Source organism: Coenobita brevimanus, chromosome 94, assembly GCF_032717465.1.
Source record: "Coenobita brevimanus isolate Jiangsu-jjx chromosome 94, ASM3271746v2, whole genome shotgun sequence".
NCBI lineage: Eukaryota > Metazoa > Arthropoda > Malacostraca > Decapoda > Coenobitidae > Coenobita > Coenobita brevimanus.
This window is the reverse complement of record NC_137047.1, coordinates 24,663,075-24,688,949: the sequence shown is the minus strand read 5'-3', so window position 1 is coordinate 24,688,949 and position 25,875 is coordinate 24,663,075. Positions and strand designations below refer to the sequence as shown.

At 42.7% G+C, this 25,875-nt stretch overlaps 1 protein-coding gene across 1 annotated transcript in view; it reads left to right on the top strand.

The window, feature by feature from the left end:
* Window positions 1–17,066: 17,066 nt before the first annotated feature.
* The window catches only part of LOC145412797 (uncharacterized), a 171,872-nt gene continuing 163,063 nt past the window's right edge, over window positions 17,067–25,875 (top strand). The window contains exons 1-2 of the mRNA XM_080282578.1: window positions 17,067–17,169; window positions 19,135–19,142. Of these exons, the coding sequence (XP_080138704.1) occupies window positions 17,067–17,169; window positions 19,135–19,142 (111 nt within the window). The remainder of the gene's footprint in view (window positions 17,170–19,134; window positions 19,143–25,875) is intronic.

Genomic DNA, 25,875 nt, shown 5'->3' with positions numbered 1-25,875 from the left:
AATTGAGTTGACCAGCAATGCTCCTATAAAGGTTAAGCCATATCTGATTCCCATGCGACTACAGGGTGCAGTAGATAAGGAAATTGCTGACATGGAGACTGCAGGCATTATCGAAAAGTCCTCATCTCCTTACTGTAGTCCGATGGTAGTAGTCCGCAAGAAAGATGGTGGAGTCAGGATTTGTGGCGACTATAGAAGGCTCAATGCAATCACCAAAGTGGATGCTGAGCCAATGGGTGACCATATTGCCATCTTCTCCAAGCTGGCAGGGTCACGATATTTCACGAAGCTCGACCTAGCGAAGGGATTCTTCCAGATTCCCCTTCATCCTGAGAGTCGTCAGTTCACTGCCTTTGCTACTCCTAGGGGGTTGTACCAGTATAAAGTCCTCCCATTTGGACTTACCAATTCCCCAGCAGTATTCAATCGTGCCATGAAACAAGTGCTCCATGGTATTGTAGGAGTAGAGATGTTCGTTGACGATGTCCTCGTTCATTCCGCCACATTGGAGGAGCACCTCAGACTCTTGGAAATTGTCTTCAGTAGACTCCAGAGTTTCAACATGACTGTGAAGCCTAGCAAATGCAAGATTGCTCACAGTGAGGTGGAGTTCCTCGGTCATATTGTTGGCAACAATCACTGCAGGTGTCAGGGTGACAAGATCAGGAAGGTTAAAGAAGCCCCGAGACCCGTGACCAAGAAACAGGTTAGGGCATTTCTTGGTCTAGTGGGGTATTATAGGAGTTTTATCCCCAACTTTGCTCTCATTGCCCAACCGTTGTACGAAGTGCTACGGAAATATGCTCCAAACACCATTGAATGGGGAGAAGCGCAAGAGAGATCTTTTGCCACCCTCAAGAATATGTTGTGCAAGGAGCCTATCTTGCAGTTGCCTGATTCCAGCAAACCTTTCATACTGCGCACTGATGCTTCACAAGATGGAGTAGGTGCCGTATTGATGCAGGAATCGGAAGGTGGAATCTTCCCAGTGGCATACCACAGCCGTAGGCTAAAACCCGCCGAGAGGAATTATAGTACTGTTGAGAAGGAACTCTTGGCTGTGGTTGATGGTGTTAAAAAATATTATTATTATTTATTTGGGGCATCATTTGTTCTGGAAACTGACCATATGCCACTCACTAGTCTTAGCACGACCAAGACGGCTAATGCAAGATTGACACGCTGGACACTGTATCTACAGCAGTTTAACCTTGTTGTGAGATACATCAAGGGAAGTGATAACGTAGGTGCAGACTTGATGTCTCGCCTACTAACTGCTGACTAACATGGGCAGTTGTTGTATGCTGGGTTCCGTGATAGGCATCCTCAGAGATTTGAGTAATCCAAGGGCTAGCCTGGTTCCCAGTCAAAAGTGTAGACCTGACGTCTCACTTGTTGGCCCCACAGGACACAGTATGTCCAGGGCCTGTACATACACGTGTACTGTAGGTTAAGGGGGAAGAGAGAACTCCGCAGAGGTGACTTGAGGCTATGGAAGACCCAAGTTTGCACAAGGATTCTCAGCTCCCCGATACTAATATAAGTATTGTAGGTTAAGGGGGAAGTTCGAGAGAGAACTCCGCAGAGGCGACTTGAGGCTATGGAAGACCCAAGTTTGCACAAGGATTCTCAGCTTTCCGGTACTAATAGAAGTACTGTAGGTTAAGGGGGAAGTTCAAGAGAGAACTCCGCAGAGGCGACTTGAGGCTATGGAAGACCCAAGTTTGCACAAGGATTCTCAGCTTCCCGATACTAATATAAGTATTGTAGGTTAAGGGGGAAGTTCGAGAGAGAACTCCGCAGAGGTGACTTGAGGCTATGGAAGACCCAAGTTTGCACAAGGATTCTCAGCTTCCCGGTACTAATATAAGTATTGTATTGTAGGTTAAGGGGGAAGTTCGAGAGAGAACTCCGCAGAGGCGACTTGAGGCTATGGAAGACCCAAGTTTGCACAAGGATTCTCAGCTCCCGATACTAATATAAGTACTGTAGGTTAAGGGGGAAGTGAGAACTCTGCAGAGGCGACTTGAGGCTATGGAAGACCCAAGTTTGCACAAGGTTTCTCAGCTCTCCGATATTAATATAAGTACTGTAGGTTGAGGCACAGGTTGAGGACCCGTGTGCAGTTCGAGGCTATGGAAGACCCGAGTTTGCACAGGGATTCTCAACTTGCTGACCATAATCGTGTGCTAAAATTAATGGCGACCTCGAGTGTACTTTTCATAGCATGTACTGACTGCTAGCCAGAGAGAGTAATTGTAACATAATAAGAATTTTGTCTCATTGACACTTTTGATGCTCCACCTTAATTGGTTTTGCAGGTTCAGCAATGGGTGTAGCAGTTTTGCTGTGCGGACCAGCTGATCATCTGCCGCACGCTGCTGCCTCTTCTCCTCTGCCTTCGTCGCCATATTATTTACTGTGTCATTTTACACGTAGGTACAGTTACACTACAACTGTCACACCTACACCGTGTATTACATACACCACGCTACACAACAATTAGTTGTCAGTGTAAATGTAGCGAATTTTCGCTCAGTTTGACCTGAGTACAGGATTTTCACCGTCATCACGGAGTTTTTCCCTCAAGCTTGCTTCTATTAACGTAAATACGAGGTTTTTTCACTCACTGGCGACTGCGATTTTCTCCTGTAGCAGGATAGCACACACACCACAGTGTGAATCTTGTGTGACTGAGTTAGGATTTATATGTATGTATATTGAAATCATTCTTCTGAAGGAAGAAAGATTTAATTTTCATGGGGCGTAATGTCACGAATCAATTCGCGACATTTCCTTTTTGTGAGAAGCCACGAACTATTAGTGGAAAACTCACTGTGTATCGCTCAGTTAACCGTTTCTCTCTCCATTTCGGGGTATACTTTTCAAATCATTCGTCACCGTTTTCAGGGGTGACCGATTTGATGCACGTCACTAAGTGCGCTACTGAGCGATACTATTGTTTCTTTATCGTTCACCTCTGCTTGCCTAAACCGTTAGCCACGCCTTCTGGTAGCTTGTGCGTCCTGCCTGTACATTATTTGAATTCAGTTTAGTGTTTGCTGTGACGGAGACAGGACCTGTGCTCCAAGAAGTGTGAGAGGTAGCTAGCACCCAAGCTCCACTGAGACAGTTAATCCAGTCCTCCCACCCCTCGGGTGATACATAGCATTCATCGACTGGTATTTCCTTTTTGTATAATCCTAGGTTTAAGAGTTTAGTTAAGGTGTTTTTTTTCCTAGGCGTAAGTATTTAGCTATTGTGAGAGTGACTGAGTGCGTCTCATTTAATTGATTTGAATTGTAACGTTAAATTTATTTTTTGTGATTAATAAATTTAACAGTTCCTTTCTTGAGCTTAATGTAAGTAAACTCTTGTTTCATTTCTCCATAATTAAGCTTATTTCCCATATAGCTTGCATAAACGTTTGCTTTCATAACTGGTACTTAGACCAGTCTTGTATTAACTTAAAATCCGTTGTGCCAGGAGTTAATGCATCAGCAAGAACCTGATGTTGTTATTATTAGTATTAGTTATTTATTGTCAGGGGTGATGTAACTTTCTCCAGAGGCTAACAGTACAGTAATTCAGCAATTGTGAGTAATTAGTCTCTGCTGAGTCAGTTGAGAAAGTTTATAAATTCTCGTTCTCAGAGAATCGTGCTAAGCCAGCGTAAAGTAATCGTTGCTTGATGTAGCAAGACAATCATTGTCTCTGCTCTTCAATATTATTGAATATTATTATCAATTTAAATAATATTTAAGCATTTATATCAAAATTACCGTGATATTTTAAAAACCCCGTGACAACTACCGCCACACAAAGTAGCCACCTGCACACCACCTCCTACAACAACAAGAGCGACTTGCCACAAATAAAGCAGGTCTCGATAACTACACGAGTCTACACAACCACAGCAGGTTTTCACATCACATCAGGTCTCTACAACTATACCATCCCCCAGTCACATAAGGTCTCCACAGCTACACCATCCCCACAGTCACAACAGGTCTCCACAACTATACCAGATCTCCACACACACACCAGGTCTCCGCAGCTACGGGTATATCAAATCTCCACAATCTCACTAGGTCTCGACGAATACAACAAGTATCCATAACCACATCAAGTCTCCACAATTACACCTGGTCCTCACAACTACACCAGGTCTGCACAACTACGCTAGGTTCACACAACTACACCAGGTCTGCACAACTACGCTAGGTTCACACAACTACACCAGGTCTGCACAACTACGCTAGGTTCACACAACTACACCAGGTCTGCACAACTATGCTAGGTTCACACAACTACACCAGGTCTGCACAATCATGCTAGGTTCACACAACTACACCAGGTCTGCAAAACTATGCTAGGTTCACACAACTACACCAGGTCTCACACAACCACACTAGGTCTCTACAGTCACACCTCTATTATGCCAGATCTCCACAACTATACCAAGCCTCATACCCACACACAAAATCTCCACGAACACAATGTCCACAACCACATACACCCTCCACAACCACATTATATCTCCATGGCTAAAGAAGACCTCTACAACCACAAAATGCTGTTTAGCCAGTGTAGAAATGTTTGCTTATTGTGTCCAGTGTAAATGTCAGTTGGCTTCTTTTCATCTTGTGCATAAAGGTTACTAACATTATTTCAGGTGTACATTAACATTCCTTTAGAGAAGTGACTGCGAGATGGTTATGTGCCTGGTTCGGTTTCGATGACTCGCTTTCTCTCCTGTTCTCTGCCTATCTTTCTGTCAGTCTCTCAGCAAGATAATGAAAGAACCATTGAACGGAACTGCACCAAATTTGGAATAATAATTGAAGACCATGAGAGGAAACAGTTATTACATTTTGGCCAGAAAAAAAGGTCAGAAATCACCGTAGAAGGCAATATCAACCCAGCCATCTGTAATCCTATGTAGACCAAATGTAATGGAAGCATTGGTGGTCGGGAAAGACTTTATTACTTTAATTTTGAGAACAATCGGTTAAAGGAAAAGGCCACAGGACAAGGTTAAGAGTTCAGCTCTATAGCTCAAATACAGTAGTTTGACTCGATCGTGACCAAACTAGATGGAAAGGTTCAAGTCAGTCAAGGACGAAGTGATTTAACTTTGAGAACAAAAAGTCAGAGGTCAGGGTCGCAAGAGGTCACTTTAAATACATCTGATCCAATCTGAACCAAACTTAAATGCAACACTGGAGTCAGGCAAGGGTAAACATATTCCAATCAGAACAATCAGTCGAAGGTCAAAGCCACAGAGGAAAGTCAAAAGTTCGGCCTTAGAGCGACTGCAGGGCGCTGGTGATGCACTCTTTGACGCCTCCATGTACAGTATGTGAGTGCTATATCTATGCTTGAGGCTGTCAGCAAGGTATTATAGTAGGCTGATATTGCAAGCGTGAGCACATGAACTACAATAACTGAGTAAAATCAAATTAACAATCACACTTCTTACCAACCACAACACTTCACATAATACCGGTACTATGAACCACTTTCAAATCCACTAGGGGTGTCATACGAACATCAGCATCAGTTAATGCACACAGGAAAAGCGCACAGTACCATATATGAATTCCACAACAGAAAACTCCCAGAACACTCGCATGCAGTGGCTCTTGGTATGACAAGTAAATATCTCTATTACATAAACAATGCATAATATAGGTAATAAACTAAGCAAGCCCAGCATGGGTTATCAATTTATCAACCACACATAATAACACTCCAAACTATACAGAAAAGTTTCTCCGTACCGTCAGGGAATGCACGCAGACAGAATACATAAAACACCTGACAACTAAAAAACATTATGAGTGAAGCGCAGTTTCTATATCGACACACAGCAACCCACCAAAAACCCATGTCACTAACTACATTATCTGATTCACACCCTGGCAAATAACTTCTGTTTCAAACTGGGCACTTAACACTAACACCAGACCCACACTTACACAACCAGCCTTAACTTTAACCCAACCCTCTACTCAAAACAAACTTCTACCCATAGACAATTAGGGGACAATTTGATGGATTTAGCTGGTTGGACACCTTCACCCCTTCTCTCATGTAAGCACACACCATACAGCACGAGACGACACATGTGTACTGAATTTAGCTGCATCCTATATCATATTACTCTCTCTGGAATCCACTTCCTGGGAGTTGTTTCCCACAAACATTTAATCCACTATAATTCAAATCCAGTTGTTATAAATATTTTATGAATGGAGGATGCCTTTAGGCACATGGACTTATTTTTTTCCCTTTGTTTTTTCTTCCTCCATTCATTATCTATAAAAAAAAATACAGCACACAATGTTAAACTGTCCAGAATTCATGTAACTGAGACGACGACACAAAATATAAAATGCGTTGCACTTACGAACTGCCTCGCAGGAATTGCATGGCGATCACCCCGTTGCAGTTCTGTTCAATCAAATATCGTATGGTTGTAAAATAACTACTGATACCCACAACTACCCCAAGTTGCTACAACAAAAGTATGACTGCATATCCACAACAACCTCTCAGTAATGCAAGAGGTAGCACAGTGTATCACGTTCACAACTACAGTATATATATATATATATATATATATATATATATATATATATATATATATATATATATATATATATATATATATATATATATATATATTACTGCTATCCAAAAATAGTTATAGTGTGATTCAAATAAAGATGTTATGAAAATGCGTAGTTAATTGTAATCGTTGTGGCATTATACCAGTTGGACGATGTTAGCAAGACAATAATTGTCGTAAAGAGATAATAAAAGTGCTTTGGCAGGAGCCTAGATGGTGGTGATTAAGGAATTTTATTGCTGTTATCATGACTACTATTATATTCGCTGTAAACGAACCAAGCAGCTGATGATTGAGGGTGATGTTAATGATACTCTTGTTTTTCGGTATGGCCGTGGAAGTGGTGATAATGATTGGGTGGCGGTGATATCCGCGTTGTTAGTAGACTGTTACTCACTTCGAAACTGGTACCGGTAGCTGTTATGGTGGTTAAGAGATAGTGTGAGGAAGATGAGAGGAGAAGGAAAGTACATGTTAATCGTTTTGGCACGTGTCGTAAATCTGATGCTATATGTACAGCAGAACGAGAGACGAAAAAAGAATGACAGGGCAGTTATGAAAATGTGAGTTAATAATAAGGTTACGCGTTTCCTTTTTGCAGATTGTTTGGTTGTTTTCATGCAAATTAAACGACTCTAAAAGGAAAGGAGATTTGTACACTGCAACTGTTTCATACTAAAATAGTGAGAAAAAGCCAGAAGAGTGGTATTTTAGACAAGAAAAGAATAAGTGAAACAAATTACGATCATATAAGTGGAGAGTCAGGAAGAAAAGGTATGAGGCCAGAATGACAGAAGGAAGGGAGGCGAAGAAGGACAGAGTGAGGAGAAACAGAATGACGAAAGACGGAACTGGAAAAAGAGATCTTGCTAAGGGCCAAATGGGAAAATACTAGAGTGGAGAATGAACAGAGGAAGATATTAAGATAAATGAGGAATGAGCTTAGGGTGAAAAAAATAATGAATAATGAAGAGCATAAGTCAGGGATGAATAGGGCAAAATAGTAGGGATAAGGAAGAATGGGGAGGACCAGAATGGGGCTGATAATTACACTAAACGATGAATGAGGTAGGAAACAGAATGAATGGAGTAAGATACCACGGTGGCGGAGTAAACTAATATAAAAATGAAAGAAACGGTTATGATTTAAGAGATAAACATTTACATTGCATACGGAAAGCTATATGTTAGATTCACTGGCTCAGATGTCAGACTGAATGGGAACAATAGTTAGGATGAATGGAGTAATTAGCACGATGTTTGGGACAAGGTATCAGAAAAAAATAGGACACGACACTAGAATGAATGCAGAGAGTACTGGAATGAATGAGGTGGGATGAAATATTGGGATGAATGGGTAAAATAATAAGGTGAATGGAGTGAGATGTGAAGAATGTAAACTTAAGAAAGAAGGTGAATGACAGTGAAGGAAGAAGGTAAACAGTACAAGCGAGGGGTATGAATGAATGAAGAGAATGAAGGATGAATGTGAAGGATGTGAGCAAATGATAATAACACAAGTGAAGAATGAGGTGAGATGAACGTGGAAGATGCACAGAAGAATGAAAGTGAATGATACAGGTGAAAAATGAATACTCGTAGGAATGAATGTGAGAGATGGACTGGGGAATGAATGATACAAGATGGAACTGAAGAATGAAAGTGAATCATACATGTGAAAAGTGAAAAGAAATGAATATGAAACATGGATTGAAAAATGAATTATGCATGTGAGGAATGAGAAATTAATGAGAATGATGGACTGATGAATGATAGTGAACGATACAAATGAAGAATGTAGAGCGATGAATGTGAAAGATGAAAATGAAGAATGAAGATGGATGACAATGGAAGATGCAAATGAACAACACGGTAGAGAATGAAAGTGATCGATATAAGAAAATGAACGAAAATGAAGAGTACAAGAGAAAGCTGTGAATGGAAACTGAAGATGAAGAATGAAAGAGATGAAAGACAAGGATACACGTGAGAGGCGAAGGTGAAAGTGAAGGATGTATGTGAAAAAAAAATGAGGGCGAAGGATGAGGAAGCAAAGCAAGGGGTAAAGATGAATATGAAGGATGAAAGTGAAGGATGAAAGAGCAAGGTGAGGGGCAGAGGTGTATGTGAATGATAGGGGGGGGGGTAGGATGAGGCTGAAGGATGAATGTGAAGGATCATTGTGAAGGATGAGAATGGAGAATGATAAGTAAGAGAGATGAGAGTGAATGATGCAAGAGAAAGACTGGGTTGAAGAGTGAATATGAAGAGCCATAGTGAAGGATGAAGCTGATGGATGAATGTGAAGGATAAGGATGAAGTATGAAGGTGAAGGATCTGGAGGCAGGATGATGTGAAGGATAGAGTTGAAGGACAAGAGTGATGGTTGAAGTGAGAGGATGAATGTGAGGAATGAACGTGAAGGATGGGAGAAATGGATTAGAGGCAAGAATGAACGTGAAGAACAAGAGTGCAGGACGAATGAACAAGGACATGAAACAAGAATGAATATAAAAGAAGTGAAATAGAATGATACAAGAAAGGCTGGGAAGAGGAATGAATGTGAAAGATGAATTTATGGGAGGAAGGGGAGGAGGTGGACTGAGGTTGAAGGATGAGAGTGAAGAATGACATATGAGAGGGAGGGGAACAGAATGACGCAGGAGAAGGACTGGGCTGAATGATGAATGTGAAGGATGAGAGTGAAGGATGAGGGAGTAGGGTGAGGGGCGAGGGAGTTCCAGCGGGAGAAATTATCTGCTTGTCACCTCACTCTTGGCCCTCCTCCTTCACACACCCTCCTAAACACGAGCCACACTTTCATTTTCTACATTATTTACTTTTAATAAACAAATTCTTGATCCATATGTACGACTTACATATATTTGCTTTTAATATCCGGATTATTATGATCCTTACATGGGATTTACCAACTGCATTCGATGTCAGAATTACATGGTCTGCATACTAACGTATAGAGTACAGTTATTTTTCCAGTTCATGATCTAAATGTATGGTTTATTTATGTTTACGAGTATTTCATATTTCTAATTCTATATCCGTACGATTTAATAATACTCGTTTTCAGTATGTGAAATACTGATCTACATTTTCGAATATTTCATCCGCAAACTAGAGAGCACTCAGAGAGCGCATAGCTCAGCCAATATCATTGCCATTAAAAAGGATCCGGATCCAGATCCGTGGAAATTGGATCCGGATCCGAGTACAGATCAGCTCCAAAATTATTCAATTCCTTCTTGGTCCATGGCCCACTTTTTCCACAAAATTTCACTGAAATTCATGGAGAACTTTTGGAGATATTGTGCGGGATACTCCGGATCCGGATCCAGATCCGCCCAAATATTTAAGCATTTCATCCTTGACCCATGGCCCACACTTCCACGAAATTTCATCATAATCTGCTCATAACTTTTTGATTAATCCTGCTGACAGATACGTGGATATAGGATCTGGATCCTGATCCGAATCCTCCCCATAATTAAATTAATTCTTTCTTGGTCCATGACCCAACTTTCCACAAAATTTCATTGAAATTCATTGACAACTTTTGGAGATATTGTGCGGGATACCCCGGATCCGCCCCGAAATTTATTCCTTCCTTCCTTGGCACATGGCCCACCCCTCCACAAAATTTCACCAAAATCCGTTCATAACTTTTTGAGTAATCCTGCTAACAGACAGACAGACAAATAAACCGACAAACAAGCAAACAAACGCGGGAAAAACATAACCTCCTTGGCGGAGGTAATGCCTGATATTTACAACGCAATTTCCTGGTGCGATGAAGGCCCTGATACGAAACAGGTGGGAGGGTGGCATCTGTGGGAGGATTGCATGAAGGAGTAATAGTACCATACATTAATATGTGGGTGTGAGACTGGTGTGGCATGAAAAACGAAAAATCAATACTTAGAGTGGTGGAGATGCGGTTGTTAGGCAATGGAATCCGGAGACTGGACAGAATAAATAATGTGATTCGTGAAAGATGTGGAGTAAGTAAAAAGCATGTTTAGATGGCATGGTCATAATAGAGAGAATGGGTATAACAGGATGGTGAAAAGGGTATGTGTGAGTGAGTAAGAAGGTGTGAGAAGTGGTAGGACAGGAAGGTGGTGAACAGACAGAGTAAATGAGTGTGTGAGAAGTGTGGAGACTGACAAGGGTAACGAACTGACAAATGGTCGAGCAGGTTGGCTGAATTTTGTACGGTGGAGTGCATGAGAAGGGCTTGGCATCCTTTTTTAACTGGCACGCTTGGGACTCATTACATCTGATAGGTAAATATGCAGCTACGTGTGGAAAGGTGTACTTATGAGGTGGAGCCTGGATCTGGGGGGCTTGAAGGGTGAATGAATGGTTGAGTGGCCAATTTCTTTGGGCATGCTGCTAATTACTACTCCTACTGTCGTATCCTTTCCTTCTCCTTCCGTTCTGGATCCTACTTCACCCTACCTGCGGATGGTAAAAACAGGCGGGATGATGACGATGATGATGATGATGATGATGATGATGATGACTTTCATTAAATGATTTTTTTTTCTTCCGATGAATTTCACTGAGCATTTTTTTTCTTTCAGCATCACAAATTTTTAACACATAAGTAATTTTCGCTTACTAATATTTACTTTCACTACCCGATTTAATTTTTTCTACATAAGTAATTGTTATTTATGATTTTAATATCTACTTTTAAATTCCTCGTACTTAATCCACAGAAATGATTTTCGTTTACTAATATTTAGCTTTTAACCTGAACTCCTGATCTCAATATACTATTTTCAGTTTACAGAAGAGGATAGGTATTATGAGAGAGAGAGGGTGCTGGAAGGAAGCCAGCGTAATGGCAGGGGACAGGGCGACATGGAGGAGATTTGTTTGTGGCCACCCTATACAGGATTAAGGCTATAGATAGATATATAGACAGAAAGAAATTACAGAAACAATTTTATCACACAGAGAAGACATAACATTAAACCGTTTTAATTTCCTTCTTGGTGATGGACAACCTTCAAGAGGCGGCCGAAAAATACAAACGTCCCTAAACGCCCTCCCTGTCTCGAAAGGAGGATGGTGGACTGCAAAGACAGGCAACTTTATTCTGAGGTTTTGCAGGGTTCACGTTCAGATGAGCCTGGGACGACAACGACAACAACAATTATTATTATTATTTTATTATTATTATTATTATTATTACCATCATCATAATCATTATTATTATTATTACCATCATCATAATCATTATTATTACTACTGCTACTACTACTACTATTATTATCATCATCATCGTCACCATTATTATTGTTATGATGATGATGATGATGATGATGATGATGATTCCCTTCTCTCTAGGTCATTGGTATAATTTCTATGCTAATTTCCTTAGAAATAATAGTGTAATCCTTATGTACTTATATGACTTTCTACTGCATGATTTTCTTTTTACCATCGGGTGTTTGTACGAAGCTTAGTGTGATTTTCGAACCGGTGAGGTTAAATTAAACTCTTCATTATTTCCTTCAATACAAAGGTCTCCCCTACACCGAAAAAAAATCTACATGCGGTGGCGAAAACAAAATTGAAAAATCATTATCACTTTCTCTGCTGTGTCTTAATCACATTCTGACAACCTTAGTATGATTTTCAGCACCTCAGACAAGGCCTGTCTGCTGGTGCGATTAACCATTTCACCACGCCAATGATACCTTTACGTTGATGTTGCTGCAGCCAGACGATTTTCTTCAGCTCAGGAAGAATCTCGAGCGTTGAAAGGATTACTCATCATCATCATCCTAACATATTTCACCCTAAAAAATGAGGTGTTTCTTTAGTCGTTTTAGAAATACAGAAACTGACTGAGAAACATGGACTGAGAGCAGATTAAGAATACGGCATCCACATCTCGCCTTCCACCGCTAGGGATGTAGTCTTCGATCTAGGTAGAGTGTAGCCAGACTGTAAGCCACTTCAGTACTCTACGCTACGTTTCTATACCCAGCTTGATCGCCTTTACCCCAACCTATCTTAACATCCCAATCTAACTTAGCCTAACTCTGACCCTCCTGGAAGAAAACGTGCCCAACTCGACCACCATCATCATCATCATCCCTTTTCCACTTAAGGATAGAGTGAGGCTGGATCCAGAAAGAGAAAGGACAAGACTGGGATACTGCCGCCCCGGTACTGTGAGGGAATAGCCTACCGGGAGTATCAGTTTCGCGGTACCGGATGCTGCCAATTATACCGGGGTGTGCCTTGAATACCGGTTCGTGGCCCACCATAGTCCATTTTTCTTTTTTTTTTTTGGGGGGGGGTATGATCCTGCACTATCCGGGTATACCAGGGCTGGGTTCAAGTTTGGCTGGTATGACTCTGATTCGGTGTGGGTTTTCTGTGGTGTTGTCAGAGGGTGTGTGTGAAGGAGTGGGTAAGGCAGAGTGTGATGGAGATAGTAAGCGAGGGGAAGGCGGGATGAGCAGGGATGGTGTGTTGTGGGGTGGACAGAGAGGGTGTGTGATGGGGTGGTCATGGAAGTGCAGGGAGAGTGTAGGACGCAGTGGGTAAGGAAGAGCAGGGGAGTGTAGGACGAAGTGTGAAAGATAAAAGCAGTGTGTGTGTGTGTGTGTGTGTGTGTGTGTGTGTGTGTGTGTGTGTGTGTGTGTGTGTGTGTGTGTGTGTGTGTGTGTGTATGTGTGTGTGTGTGTGTGTGTGTATGTGTGTGTGTGTGTGTGTGTGTGTGTGTGTGTGTGTGTGTGTGTGTGTGTGTGTGTGTGTGTGTGTGTGTGTGTGACGGGGTGGGCAGGACAGGCTGGGCGTGTGACGGAGCGGGCAGAGGAGGGCAGGGAGAGTATGTGGCGGGGTAGGCAAGGCAGAGATGGTGTGCGTCGGGGTGGGCAGGACATAGAGGGTGTGTGATGTGGAAGGCAGGACAGAGGGGAAGTGTGACAGGCTGAGCAAGGAAGATAGGGAGTGTATGACAGAGTGAACAGGGTACGGCAGAGTTTATGTGAAGGGGTAGGCAAGGCAGGGAGGATGTGTTAAAGGGTGAGGAAGGTGATGTGTGACTGGGTGGGAGGACTGGGTAGGATGTGTGTGTTACGGGGTGGCAGGGGCAGGGAGGGTGTGTGACAAGGTGGGCATGGCAGGGTAGGGGCAGGGGGAGAGCGGGTATTGTTAGCGAGGGCGAGGCCACCCCAGCCCGCCCGTCACGCCCATTAGCGGGTCACCTGCCCACCCCGGGGAGCGATGGTCGTGGGTGGTCCGTCGCCGCCTTCGACCTGCACCGATGAAGATTTCCAGCTGTCCGTCTTCATTTGAATAAAGCCCGTGTTGTCGCAGGGTGTGGGGGGTGTGGGGGGAGCCAGAATGTTTGTTCCATACACGCCGGCCCCCTTCTTCAGCCCCCACCCCCCCTGGAAACTCGGAGTGTATCGGCCCCCTTCTCCCCTTCACCACTGTTCTCTTCCCTCCCCCCTCATTTCCTCATCCCTACCCAGCTTTCGCACACTCTTCCCTGTCCTTCCAGGCCTCGCTCTAACCGCAACGGACTTTGAGCTTTAGGATGGGACTTATTAGGGATCAAACTGGCATACCTAATCGTGTGCCTCAGCGCCGCAGTGCCTGACTCCCAGCTGGCCCTCCCACAAGGCCTCGCGCCTCTTTAGGATGAAAAGCACATTCCGGTCCAGTGGTAGGCCAACAGGGCGGCCCGACACCAGCTGTAAAGTAGATATGTGCTGTATATCATTTAAGTTGCCAGCGGTCGCACGCTAGACATGCACGCGCTAGCCTGACTGCTTCAGCTGTAAGTCACCCGGGAAGAAGGCGTGTAATCGCGTGTTTCCCCTGACAGGCATACGACACTGACGCGGCCGCCCTGCTCCGTGATTGTGTGTGTGTTTAAAGTCCCGCGTGAAGTGGGGGGCGCCGCGGCCTGGCTCCGCCCCCCGACACCCCCGCCGGCCAATCAGCGCTCGACCCACGTACATCAAACACCCGCCGCCGCCACAGCCCACCCGACCGCCAGTGTACAGACGTTTCGAGTTTTGAGTTAATGGTTGTGTTTACATGAAGTTTAGCGCCGCTGTTGCATATATATATTTTTGTAAATTCTTTGACGAGTGCTGGACGAGTAAGGTTAGCGTCAGGGGTGCAGGAGTGGCCAAATCGCCCGCCGAAAATACACTTGTCTTCCGCCGCTCCGCCACATACCCGCTACCGGAACCTGGCGGGACTTCTGAAGGTGGTGGTGAGAGGCGGCAGGGGAGCGAGAAAGGGGACCCAAAATACACTCTACTCCTGCTTACCCGGAGCCAAGATACACTCTGCCCCTGCCAACCTCTGCCTTGTACTTGCCGTCAGCCGAACTCCAGCGTTCAAGGCCCAACGTTTAATTCAAATCTTTCCGCTGACGTCCAATCCACTGCATCAAAACTTCTCGGCCAAAATGCTAACTCATGGTGCCATTGTTCCGTACCAATTATAACTCTTAAGCCAAGAATGCACAGCGATATACGCAATCAATTACTGTTACTGTTACACATGCGCATGTTACATAAACTTATACATTATTAAGTGATTACATGAGAAAAATCAAAGTAAAGATGGTGATATATTTTTGAAAACTATAAAGCTGAAATTCCTTCATTACATATTGGCTTTTCGACCTCATGAAACCGGAAGCTTGCACGTGAGCCAAATATCACCGACCTCCCGAGTCACTGTGAGTGCTGGAAAAGAGGCGACAAGGTCAGAAAGGAAAAAAAAAAAAAAAAAAGTCATTAATCACTACAAGAGGTTCCCCGCGGCATCTCACACAAGACACCCTCAGGCCATACTCTGAACACAGTGAAGCCGAACACCCACAACTTTTGATTATATGCTGGATGGGGGATCGTTCATACCCCATAAGTGTGTACGTTTTTTATTAATCGTTCAGAAGTGCCAACAGCATTTTCTTTTTTCACTAACCATTCAGAAGTGCCATTAACTCGTCAGTGTTGCTGTTAACGGTAACGTCTTTCTGAGTTTCTGTAATCATAACAGCAGCATAAATTTAACCATTATTGAACGACGATATTGAAAACTATGTAGCACTCTATGTTCACCGCATCTACCTCAAGCGCTCCTCAGGTACAATAAACTGCATGATATTCTGTATTCTTTTTCCATCGCCATAATGAACACGTCAATGAAAGGATCATCCGTCAGACAGGAGACACAATTAAGTGACCTGTCCATCCCTCATCACTGTCTCTGACCCTCCGTCCAAACGCTCAAATACCGTAAGTGCCTCGACAAAGTGACCACACCGTCCTTAGCCGACCAGTAGCCTTCTCATTCACCCACGAGCTTGTTTACCATTAATTATTACGATCCTGCCTCTCACCGAAGACTGATCTAGCCACACCAGTTCTGCCAAGAAATCAGTAGTCCCTTTCATTATCCAGTGCTATGCAATACTTGATGGACATGTAAAGTAAAGTACTTGAAAATATAGTCTGCTACAGCTTACGGTACACATATTTAAATACACTATCTCCAAGTTCCAGTATTATCCCAGCCTCCCCTCCTATACCTCAGGCTGTAGTTCATCTGTCACCACGAGGGAACAAGTTAATTAATCGGCTCGGTAAAGAAGCTGACTTCACAGCTTCGCATCTTCCCGAATTTTCCATTTCCTCGAGGCAGACGGAACCAGACTCTCGCACAACCTCTCCCCGACATTTCACTAGCACCATCATCATCAAAGTGTCGCCCTACAATATTTCTTCATGTCTGACGTCGACCTTTAGCTTCGACTGACCTGAAGGCAACTGAATTTACGTAACATCATTCACTGGCAACGGATTTCAGACACTCAACTATCATCATCTCAGACGGCGTCCTTCAATCCCTCCTCCAATTGTTCTCGCCTGGCGTTCACTCCCAGCCTCAGCTTCGCAGAAACATAACGATCTTATTATCGCTCTCAGGCATCTCCAAGGCATAACCATCATCAGCTTCAGACGTCACCCCTCATCCGGCCCAGCTGCCTCACCGAAATTTAATCTACCGAAGACGGGAAGCCACTCCTAATCTCAATAAAGTCATCTGGAAGAAGCAGAAAAAATAGTTGATGTCTCCTCTTGAAAGTGCCAGCCATCATAATCAAAGAAGTAGCCTCTCCGCCTCCTTTCCTCCAGGTCTCATTACTTTCTGACATCTAACATTTAGAAGATCGGAAGGCACACCTTACATGAAGAAATTCGTCTGACTGTAGCAAGAAAAAAAAAGTCAAGATTTCTCACGTCCTGGAAGAATCCACTGTCATCATCATTTGATAAATTGCTCCTCCTCCTCCCCACTCTCCTCGTCACCTTCAGCACTTCTTGTCGTCCGTCCCTCCTTCCGTCTATCCTCGGGGCTGTAGATGAAGGACGGGGCGCTGGCGGGGACGTCCACCATGGCTGTGTCTGCGGGGGCCTTGGGACTCTCGCAGATGAGGCCAATCTTCTCAGGCTACCCATTCCAAGGTGAGTCCGACACTCTGTTGCATGTCACAGGGAATAGGCAACTTTTTCCTCTCGCTCTTAATATACCTGCAATAATAATCTGGCATGTGGAAAGAGAAACAAGTGTTGTATACGCAAACCTATCAGCAGTTCAGAAAAGCATATTATTTAACTTCCTGCATGATAATCCCATTTTTAATTACATAACGACGAGTAAATTGCCGTCTTACATAACTGGCTTCTCGAGGATATAATTAACGTGTGTTTGTTGTACCATTGCCTGTGGTTCTACTGTATCTCGAAAGATGATTATCTAGGACGCATTGAAATTCCAATATGGGCTTACCGTTTTCGGCCTAGTTATGAGTACTGTTTCAAAAATTCGTAAAAAAAAAAAAAATGTACAGGGTGAATGACGCGAACACGATTTTCTGTATTTACTATTGACATTTGGTGTTGTGCAATCACGGTGAAAAAAAAAAAAAAAAAAAAAAAAAACGCCAAGATGATATCTAATCAACTCAGCGCAGCGACAGGCGACTAGTAGTGTGTGATTAGTATAGTACTGAACAACACGCTACTTCCAAGACAGTTACACCCTCACCCTTAAGCATCTCTTAACCATACCTTGTACTACCACTGCTAATTATTACAAATATTACAAGAAGGGCACTGAGGACAAAGTAATCACACGCACAGCACATAAAAGCAAGCATTCACACTGGCAAAGGGCAATACATAAAATCACGAATGTACAAGGCCATGAACTACACAAGATCAGGAATCACGCAAGGCCACGAACCACACAAGACCATGAACCACACAAGACCACGAATCATCCAAGACCGTGAACCACTCAAGACCACGAACCACACAAGACCACGAACCACACAAGACCACGAACCACACAAGACCACGAACCACACAAGACCACGAACCACACAAGACCACGAACCACACAAGACCACGAACCACACAAGACCACGAACCACACAAGACCACGAACCACACAAGACCACGAACCACACAAGACCACGAACCACACAAGACCATGAACCACACAAGACCACGAACCATCCAAGACCACGAATCACACAAGACCACGAACCACACAAGACCACGAACCACACAAGACCACGAACCACACAAGACCACGAACCACACAAGACCACGAACCACACAAGACCACGAACCACACAAGACCACGAACCACACAAGATCACGAACTACACCAGCTCAGGAATCACACAAAGTCACCAGCCACACAAGGACACGAACTACCCACTACCCGGAACCACAAGACTACATATCACTCAAAACCAGGAATCACTCCAAGCCAAGAACCACCTGCCCAGGAACAATCAGAACCACCGACCACGCAAGATTGCCCTTGACTACATTTCACTTTAAACAACGAACTGCATGTAACGCAAAGCACAGTAAACCTTAGTCCAAGCAAGACCAAGAGCCACTCAAAACCACGAATCTTAACCACATACTGCCAGGAACGACACGAAATCACAATACGCCCCAGACCATAAACACCACAGACCACGAGCCACAGGTACTATAAATTATTATACACAAAATCCATGACCTCAGCATGACTACGATCACACAAGACCTTGAACTACCACGAACAAGACCGCGAACCACACAAAACCAGAAACCACACAAAACCAAAAAACAACACACAAGACTAGAAACCAAAGGAGACCACATCCACAGAACGACGCCAACTTCCACAGGAGCTTCGATCTCATCTTTCCTGCAGCGTCAGTCATTTCTGGTTGATTGAGATTCTGGCCGGTATTCGCCACGGGTGCTGGTGTCCTGTTGACGAGTTGAATCCTCCACCCCCCCACCTCCTCCTCCTTCTCCTCCTCCTCCTCCTCTTCCTCCTCCTCCTCCTCCGCTTGTGTGAGGAGTGAGGTGAAGTGAGTGGCGAAGTGTGGTGAAGCTGATGCTTGTGTGCTGGTGCGAGAGATAAATTTGTGTTTGTGTGGTGGAATGAGTGACTGTTATTGAACGAGAGGTGGATTGGCATGGTGAGGTGGAATGGATGACGTGGTGTGGTAAAGGGAGAGGTGCACTGGTGTTGTTTGATGGAGCGAGATATGGAATGGTGTAATGAGATGGAATGAGTGGTGTAACTGTTGAGAAAGAAGTGGATTGGTGTCGTGTGGTGGGGCGAGAGGTGGAATGGTGTTGTTTGTGTTGTGGAGCGATAGGTGAAATGGTGTTTGTGTAATGGAGCGATATGTGGATTGGTGTTTGTGTGGTGGAGCGAAATTGGTGTTGTGTGGTGAAGCGAGAGGTGGATTGGTGTAGTGTGGCGGGGCGAGGCTGGCTGTGTGGCCTCTCTCAGCCCCGTCACGCCTGCGCCACACATCACATTAAACCCGGAGTGACATGATAAGCAAGACTAGAGACACACACACGCTCACTCTCACACCCACACACACCAAAACATACACAAGCATCAAGCAAACACACCAGCTATGACGCATGGCCCTCTTACCTCAAGCTACTGATAATTAAATGTGAAAATCTGAACTGAAACGTACGTATCATCCAATTATATATGATGAATGGCAGCTTTGTGTTGCTGCGCTTGTTTAGCTGAGCATATCTATATCCTTATTTACCTGTCTACCTGTCTATCTCTCTACCAGTCCATCTGTGTATCCATGTATGTAGTATGTACATGTATATGTACTGTATTCATACAAAATATATTTTCAGTGTGTGTGTGTGTGTGTGTGTATATATATATATATATATATATATATATATATATATATATATACAGTATATATATATATATATATATATATATATATATATATATATATATATATAATGGTTAAAGGCAATACGAGTTGTTAATAATTTATCAACAGACGTGATATACACCCATATAATCGTACACAATTTCAGCCATCCATAATATGCCTTAATTGGCAAGAAATTTCAATTATTTCATAGGTAAAACAAATTTAGTAGAGAGGGCAGGACACGTAGGCTGATCACGGCGATTGTCAGGGTCTGTCATTACCGGCTACCCGCGGCTCAGCCCTCTGCCATCAGCCCTTTAGCCATCAGCCCGCAGCCCTCACACCCTCACCACCACTCCCATATCCTCATCCATACACATCATCTATAATATAATCCTTACACTACACAGTACAAATAAGTAACTATTTGCCATTCACTCCATTATTCACGTGCTAAATTCCTGACAACCCCTTCATCATTATTTTTTTTTTTTTAATTCCAACTACCATCAAACAACCTAAATTCATCTTAGAAACGAATCCACTGACTGACAGGGCTAACCTATCCTAAGTGTTTGCTACGATAGTGCTATTCACCTTTTGTCATCGCATAACAGTATGACACTTGGCGCCGAACGCTTTACCAGTCCTACACAAGTATACTGCACCTTCTCACTGTTATATACGATTATGGCAGGTAAATCGTATCGTAGGTTTGACCCTTTAGATGCAAGGGGGATGAAATCATTTAGCGCAGTCAAGAAAAAAATACCCGAATGAGAATATCGCACTCAAAGGTTGCCCAAGTTTGGTTTCAATTCATGCAATCTCCCACAGCTACAAACAATTCATCATATTAGAAAAATGGTATAGGTAATGATTTCATAAGCGAGATTTACCATACCAACTGACTCCAAAGACCTACACTGTTTATATTTAGCTGGAGAAATGCAAGTGCTGGAGACGGGCCGTGAGAAGGATAGAAACTACAGATAAAAAAATAGAATAAACTCTAGGGAAAACCTCTGCCTTGTTTGGACTTTCCTTTCCTTTTTGTGGCGGCTTGTTGACTCAGCTGCGACTCCTCACACCAGCCCCCCTCACCTTTCAAATGCCGGGCTCCTCCTCCTGACGCTTACGTACAAAAACGTTTACACATCTACACACACACGGTCAAAGCTGGTCATCCGCAAACATCGAAAACAAAACCCGGATATTCACCGATAATTCGAATTAAGTTAGTATTCTCTTCCCTCATCAGTCTCTTCAGTCCGGCGACTTTATTCTTATATCATTTTCGGCACCTCCAAACCATTTGGTTCAGCATATGAGTCTCCTTCGTGGCCAAGGAATTAAATATGGCTATGTCTAAAATTTTTCTTAAACCAAATAACATCGTCCAAAGATTTTAATAATAATATTAATAATAATAATAATAATAATAATAGAGCTGAAATATACGTCCCCGAACTGAAGGGGATTATCGAATTAAACACGTGTTGCTGGACTGACCGAACATCCATCCTCAAATATTTTTCAGCTGCCCAGTAACTTGAACTAAAATTATGGTGATTATAAGCTGGCAAAAATATCGGTGAGTAAATCTGGAAGCAAATTAAGTCTGGCCGCGGCAATTAAGTGTATAAATCTTTCCCTGGAATTCCATAATGATTTTGATTCCCTTCAATCCGATGACATTTTTTTTTTCCAATTCAACATTTATTTTCAGCACAAGAGAGATTTTCCAGTTAGAGGAGTTAAATAGAGCCTTAAAAAAATAATAAAAAACTTCCTTGCTAGGGTACTCTATATACATGCAAAAATCTATTGGTACTAGCCCCCCAAAAAATAAATAATAATAATAATAATAATAATAAAAACATCTTGGAGTTCATAAATGTGCCACCCTTTGCACTGTCCACAGAAACGACGTGAATCTTAGCCCCCTGAACGCGGTGATGTATTGTGTGTGTGTGTGTGTGTGTGTGTGTGTGTGTGTGTGTGTGTGTGTGTGTGTGTGTGTGTGTGTGTGTGTGTGTGTGTGTGTGTGTGTGTGTGTGTGTGTGTGTGTGTGTGTGTGTGTGTTCTGGCTACTGTCGGGTGATTTTCTTTCCTTTAAGTTATATCATTCTAACGAGCAGGGTGAGATGTGGCCTTCATTATCCCTTTCACTATCCCAGACAATTCCTAACTTGAACGAAATCGTATGGTGAAAAAGATCAAAAGATAATCACTGGAATAAAGGAGTTAAGATTTTAGCTGTGAATTACCTGCTTTGCAAATAATTCCGGGTACCTTCAGGCTATTATACCCTTACACACACACACACACACACACACACACACACACACACACGTCTTAATTAACCATCTGGACGAAAATAAAGACCTTCGTATTATATTCCAACTTACACTGGAAATTAAGAAAAGAAAAAAAAAAAAAGGAGAAGGGGGGCGCACTCAGACAGTTAACCCAGGCGACTCGCAAAAGATTGTTCCTCTCCTGAATATGACTGCCTCGCGTTAGTCGGAATGTAAATAAAGACACCCGCGGGTCGAACGGAATTTGAGACTTTTTCCAACGTCCGTAACTTTATCATTTTTGACGAACCCGTAATTAGTAATACTGCCCAATCATGTGAGGTGGACGCCTGGATACCCTGATAAACACAGCCCTTAAAATATGACTGGTTTTGGTAATAAGACCTACCAACGATTTGATGGCTGGGTAGCTGGGAACTTTATAACACTTTCACTGACGCCGGTTTTCCACTGCCACATAAAATCGTCTTATATGTGTTCACCGTCTGGAAAAGTATTAAGGGAAACAGTTTTTAATACCCAGGCCAACTTACGAAGGATTTCCCTCTGCTGAATCAAATACTCTGATGCTACTGGAACGAAAATTTAAATACCTAGAATGCTCACACTCTATCCAATGAACGTGTCAGAAGAATAATAACCAACATATAAAAAATACGCCGATAAGTTTTTTAAGATCCCCACCTTGAGACAAAAAACACAAAGCCTGAATATATATTGAAACAGACAGGATAAAACAATGAAAAGAAACTATTGGTAGCGCATTACAGTAATTAATCAGTTCCCGAAATGTTTGTTCGGTCTCACTTAAGGTGGTGGCTGTATATCACGAGGCAAAGAAAAGTGGTGACATTCCTTTGATGACATAATCTATCTAAATATTTTCTGGCCGAGGGCGTACTTTACGATTCATTCTTTGTTACCAGCTAGATATTTCCTTCCGCTCTTACCAGGCAGTTCATCGTGGAGAAATTCAGTGGCGATGTTTTAAGCCCTTTCTCTGAGAAATGTATCCTGAAAGTTCAGTAAGTCCGCTTGGAAGGAGCAAAAATAAACTACAGAAGATTTACTCTGACTGGTTAACACTTTCAGTACAATGATGCTTTTTGATTCTGATCACCAACAGACTAACTTATTCACCTTAGACTCCTGAGACTTAAGAATTTAACTTTTTCCATCAGAGAACTTTTGCTCATCTTTAGGGAGACTTTTGGAGATGAAGGGATTAGATTTAGGCTTCTTTAACCCCATTACTACTAGGGATCCCCTGTAACCTTAATAGTTCCGTCTGGGAGTAGCCTGATAAAATGGAAAAGACGTCATCACACTGAAGAGGATAATAACTAACGGATCATCTCCGTCATGTCCACCCGCCACTCATCTCCCAGACTGTGTAGTTATTCTGTCTACTCTGTAATTCGATGACGGATTTGCGTAATACAATGTTGTGTTTTTACGGCCACACCACTGATGATTTAGTGCAGTAATTCGTTATAATACTATCCCGCTAAGTGATGACTATGATAAGGAAGAAGAAAAATATGTTTAATGAGGGGGAAGTACAAAGCAATAAATTGTATTTCTGATACAAAAGTCAAGAATTTTATGACGACATCGATGTAATAAAAGACAAAAACCTAGGGCAAAAAAAATAAATACAGGTATATTAAGTTTCAAGACACTTATTCACTCACAAAATCCTATTTTCCCTCCCAGGGCCGCCCCCACTAAAATGCCTTATCCAAAGTTTTACATATAAAGAAATAAATACTGTGGGTATGTACAGGTATATCTATCTATCTATCTATCTATCTATCTATATATATATATATATATGATAGTGTTAAGCGTTCACAGCTATCCTTGCCCTTACTATATCACTCTGTGTTTTCCCTCCCACGGCCTCTCCTAAACAGCACCTCATGAAAAATTTCATATATAAATAGGTACATGAAATATGTTAAAAATCACAGTCACTGTTGTCCGTATTAAATCGTCCTATTTTTCCCTCCCATGACCTCTCCCAGAATAGCCTTCAGCCAATAATCAAAATTTATAAATATGCAAAATCAGGTGGACTCTTTCACTCACAAATATTCCTCTCTCTTCTAGATGACATTATTTTTCCCCCTTTTAAATGTCACTTCGGAGATGAAATTTATTTCTACCGGGTAAAACAATATGTAAATAAATAAATAAATAAATAAATCATCATCGTCAGTATTATCATCCCGATCTCTTTTTTATCTTACCTAAGGATGGAGTGATATAAGATCCAAAAGGCATGGAAGGACAAACATTATAGAAGACGAACCAATCACCAGCATGTCCAATGACCGACCAGACACTCATTCACTCACCAAGCAAGTCCCCTGAACCTTGACTCTGCCTCAGAGGAATACGTTTTTTAATATTTTTTCTTTATAGATGCATGTCACGTTACCAACTAGACAGAGCCAGTCCGCCAACTATCAAGTTACAGAAGGGGTTCTAAACTCTTGTCATGTCCATAGAAAAGTCGTCCAACCAACCCTGTCCCATGTTAGTTCCTTGGTCTCATCACCTTCCATTCCTCTCTTTTACACTCTTGTACCATATCCATGCTTCTTGGCCTACTAAGCCTCCTCTCATCATTTAAATCACTCACATGTATCTATTCACTGCAAATTTATATCCATTCTAAACATACTTTCTTTAGTCCTACTGTCAACACACTTCCTAACTCCACAGCTTTCACGAATCACATTATCTCTTATCCTATCCACTCTACACTGTCCACACACATTCCTCAGTAATTCCATTTCCCCTGTTCTCACTAGTGACTTAGAGTTCTCATGTCATACCGAGGTCTCACACCCATACGTTGATGTGGGCGCTAAATGAATAGATACACAAAGTAATATCCAAAACGACGTATTAATACACTTCTTTGCTCTCAGATATCCTCTCCCTGACAAGAACAATAATCTCATGAATCCAAACACACACACACACACACACACACACACACACACACACACACACACACACACACACACACACACACACACACACACACACAAAACACACACACACACACACACACACACACAAAGGGTACATAACATATAAACACAAAAATAAAATACAGTGCACTTGGACTATTCACAACCAATCACCATTTCCCTTACAAGAACACCCTACTCTTTACTCCCCCAGTCCACATCAAGTATTTCATCCCTTACTGGAACACGGCATATCTTAATCCCGCCATTCATTCACTAAGATCATATCCCTCACTAGAACAACCAGTGCCCAACACCCCTTCTTCACTCACTAATACTTATACCATGCCGTTACTAGAACACCGACTCTTTATTCCCCCCATTCACCCACTAACATCCATGCCTTTACTAGAACACTTATTCCTTACTAACACCTCCTCCCCCCACGCACCCAGGCCGGCGCATTACACCACCGCCAGGATGCTAATTGGCCCAATTTTACAGGTAACGAGTAATTTGTCACAGGTGGTTATAAATTTTACACCTGCCCCTAGGATACTTCACGTCGTCTTGAGCGCCGATAAATCCCTCCCTACACGCGTCTATGTAAGGCGGGCTAAGTGACGTGCCGAGATGGAGACGTTT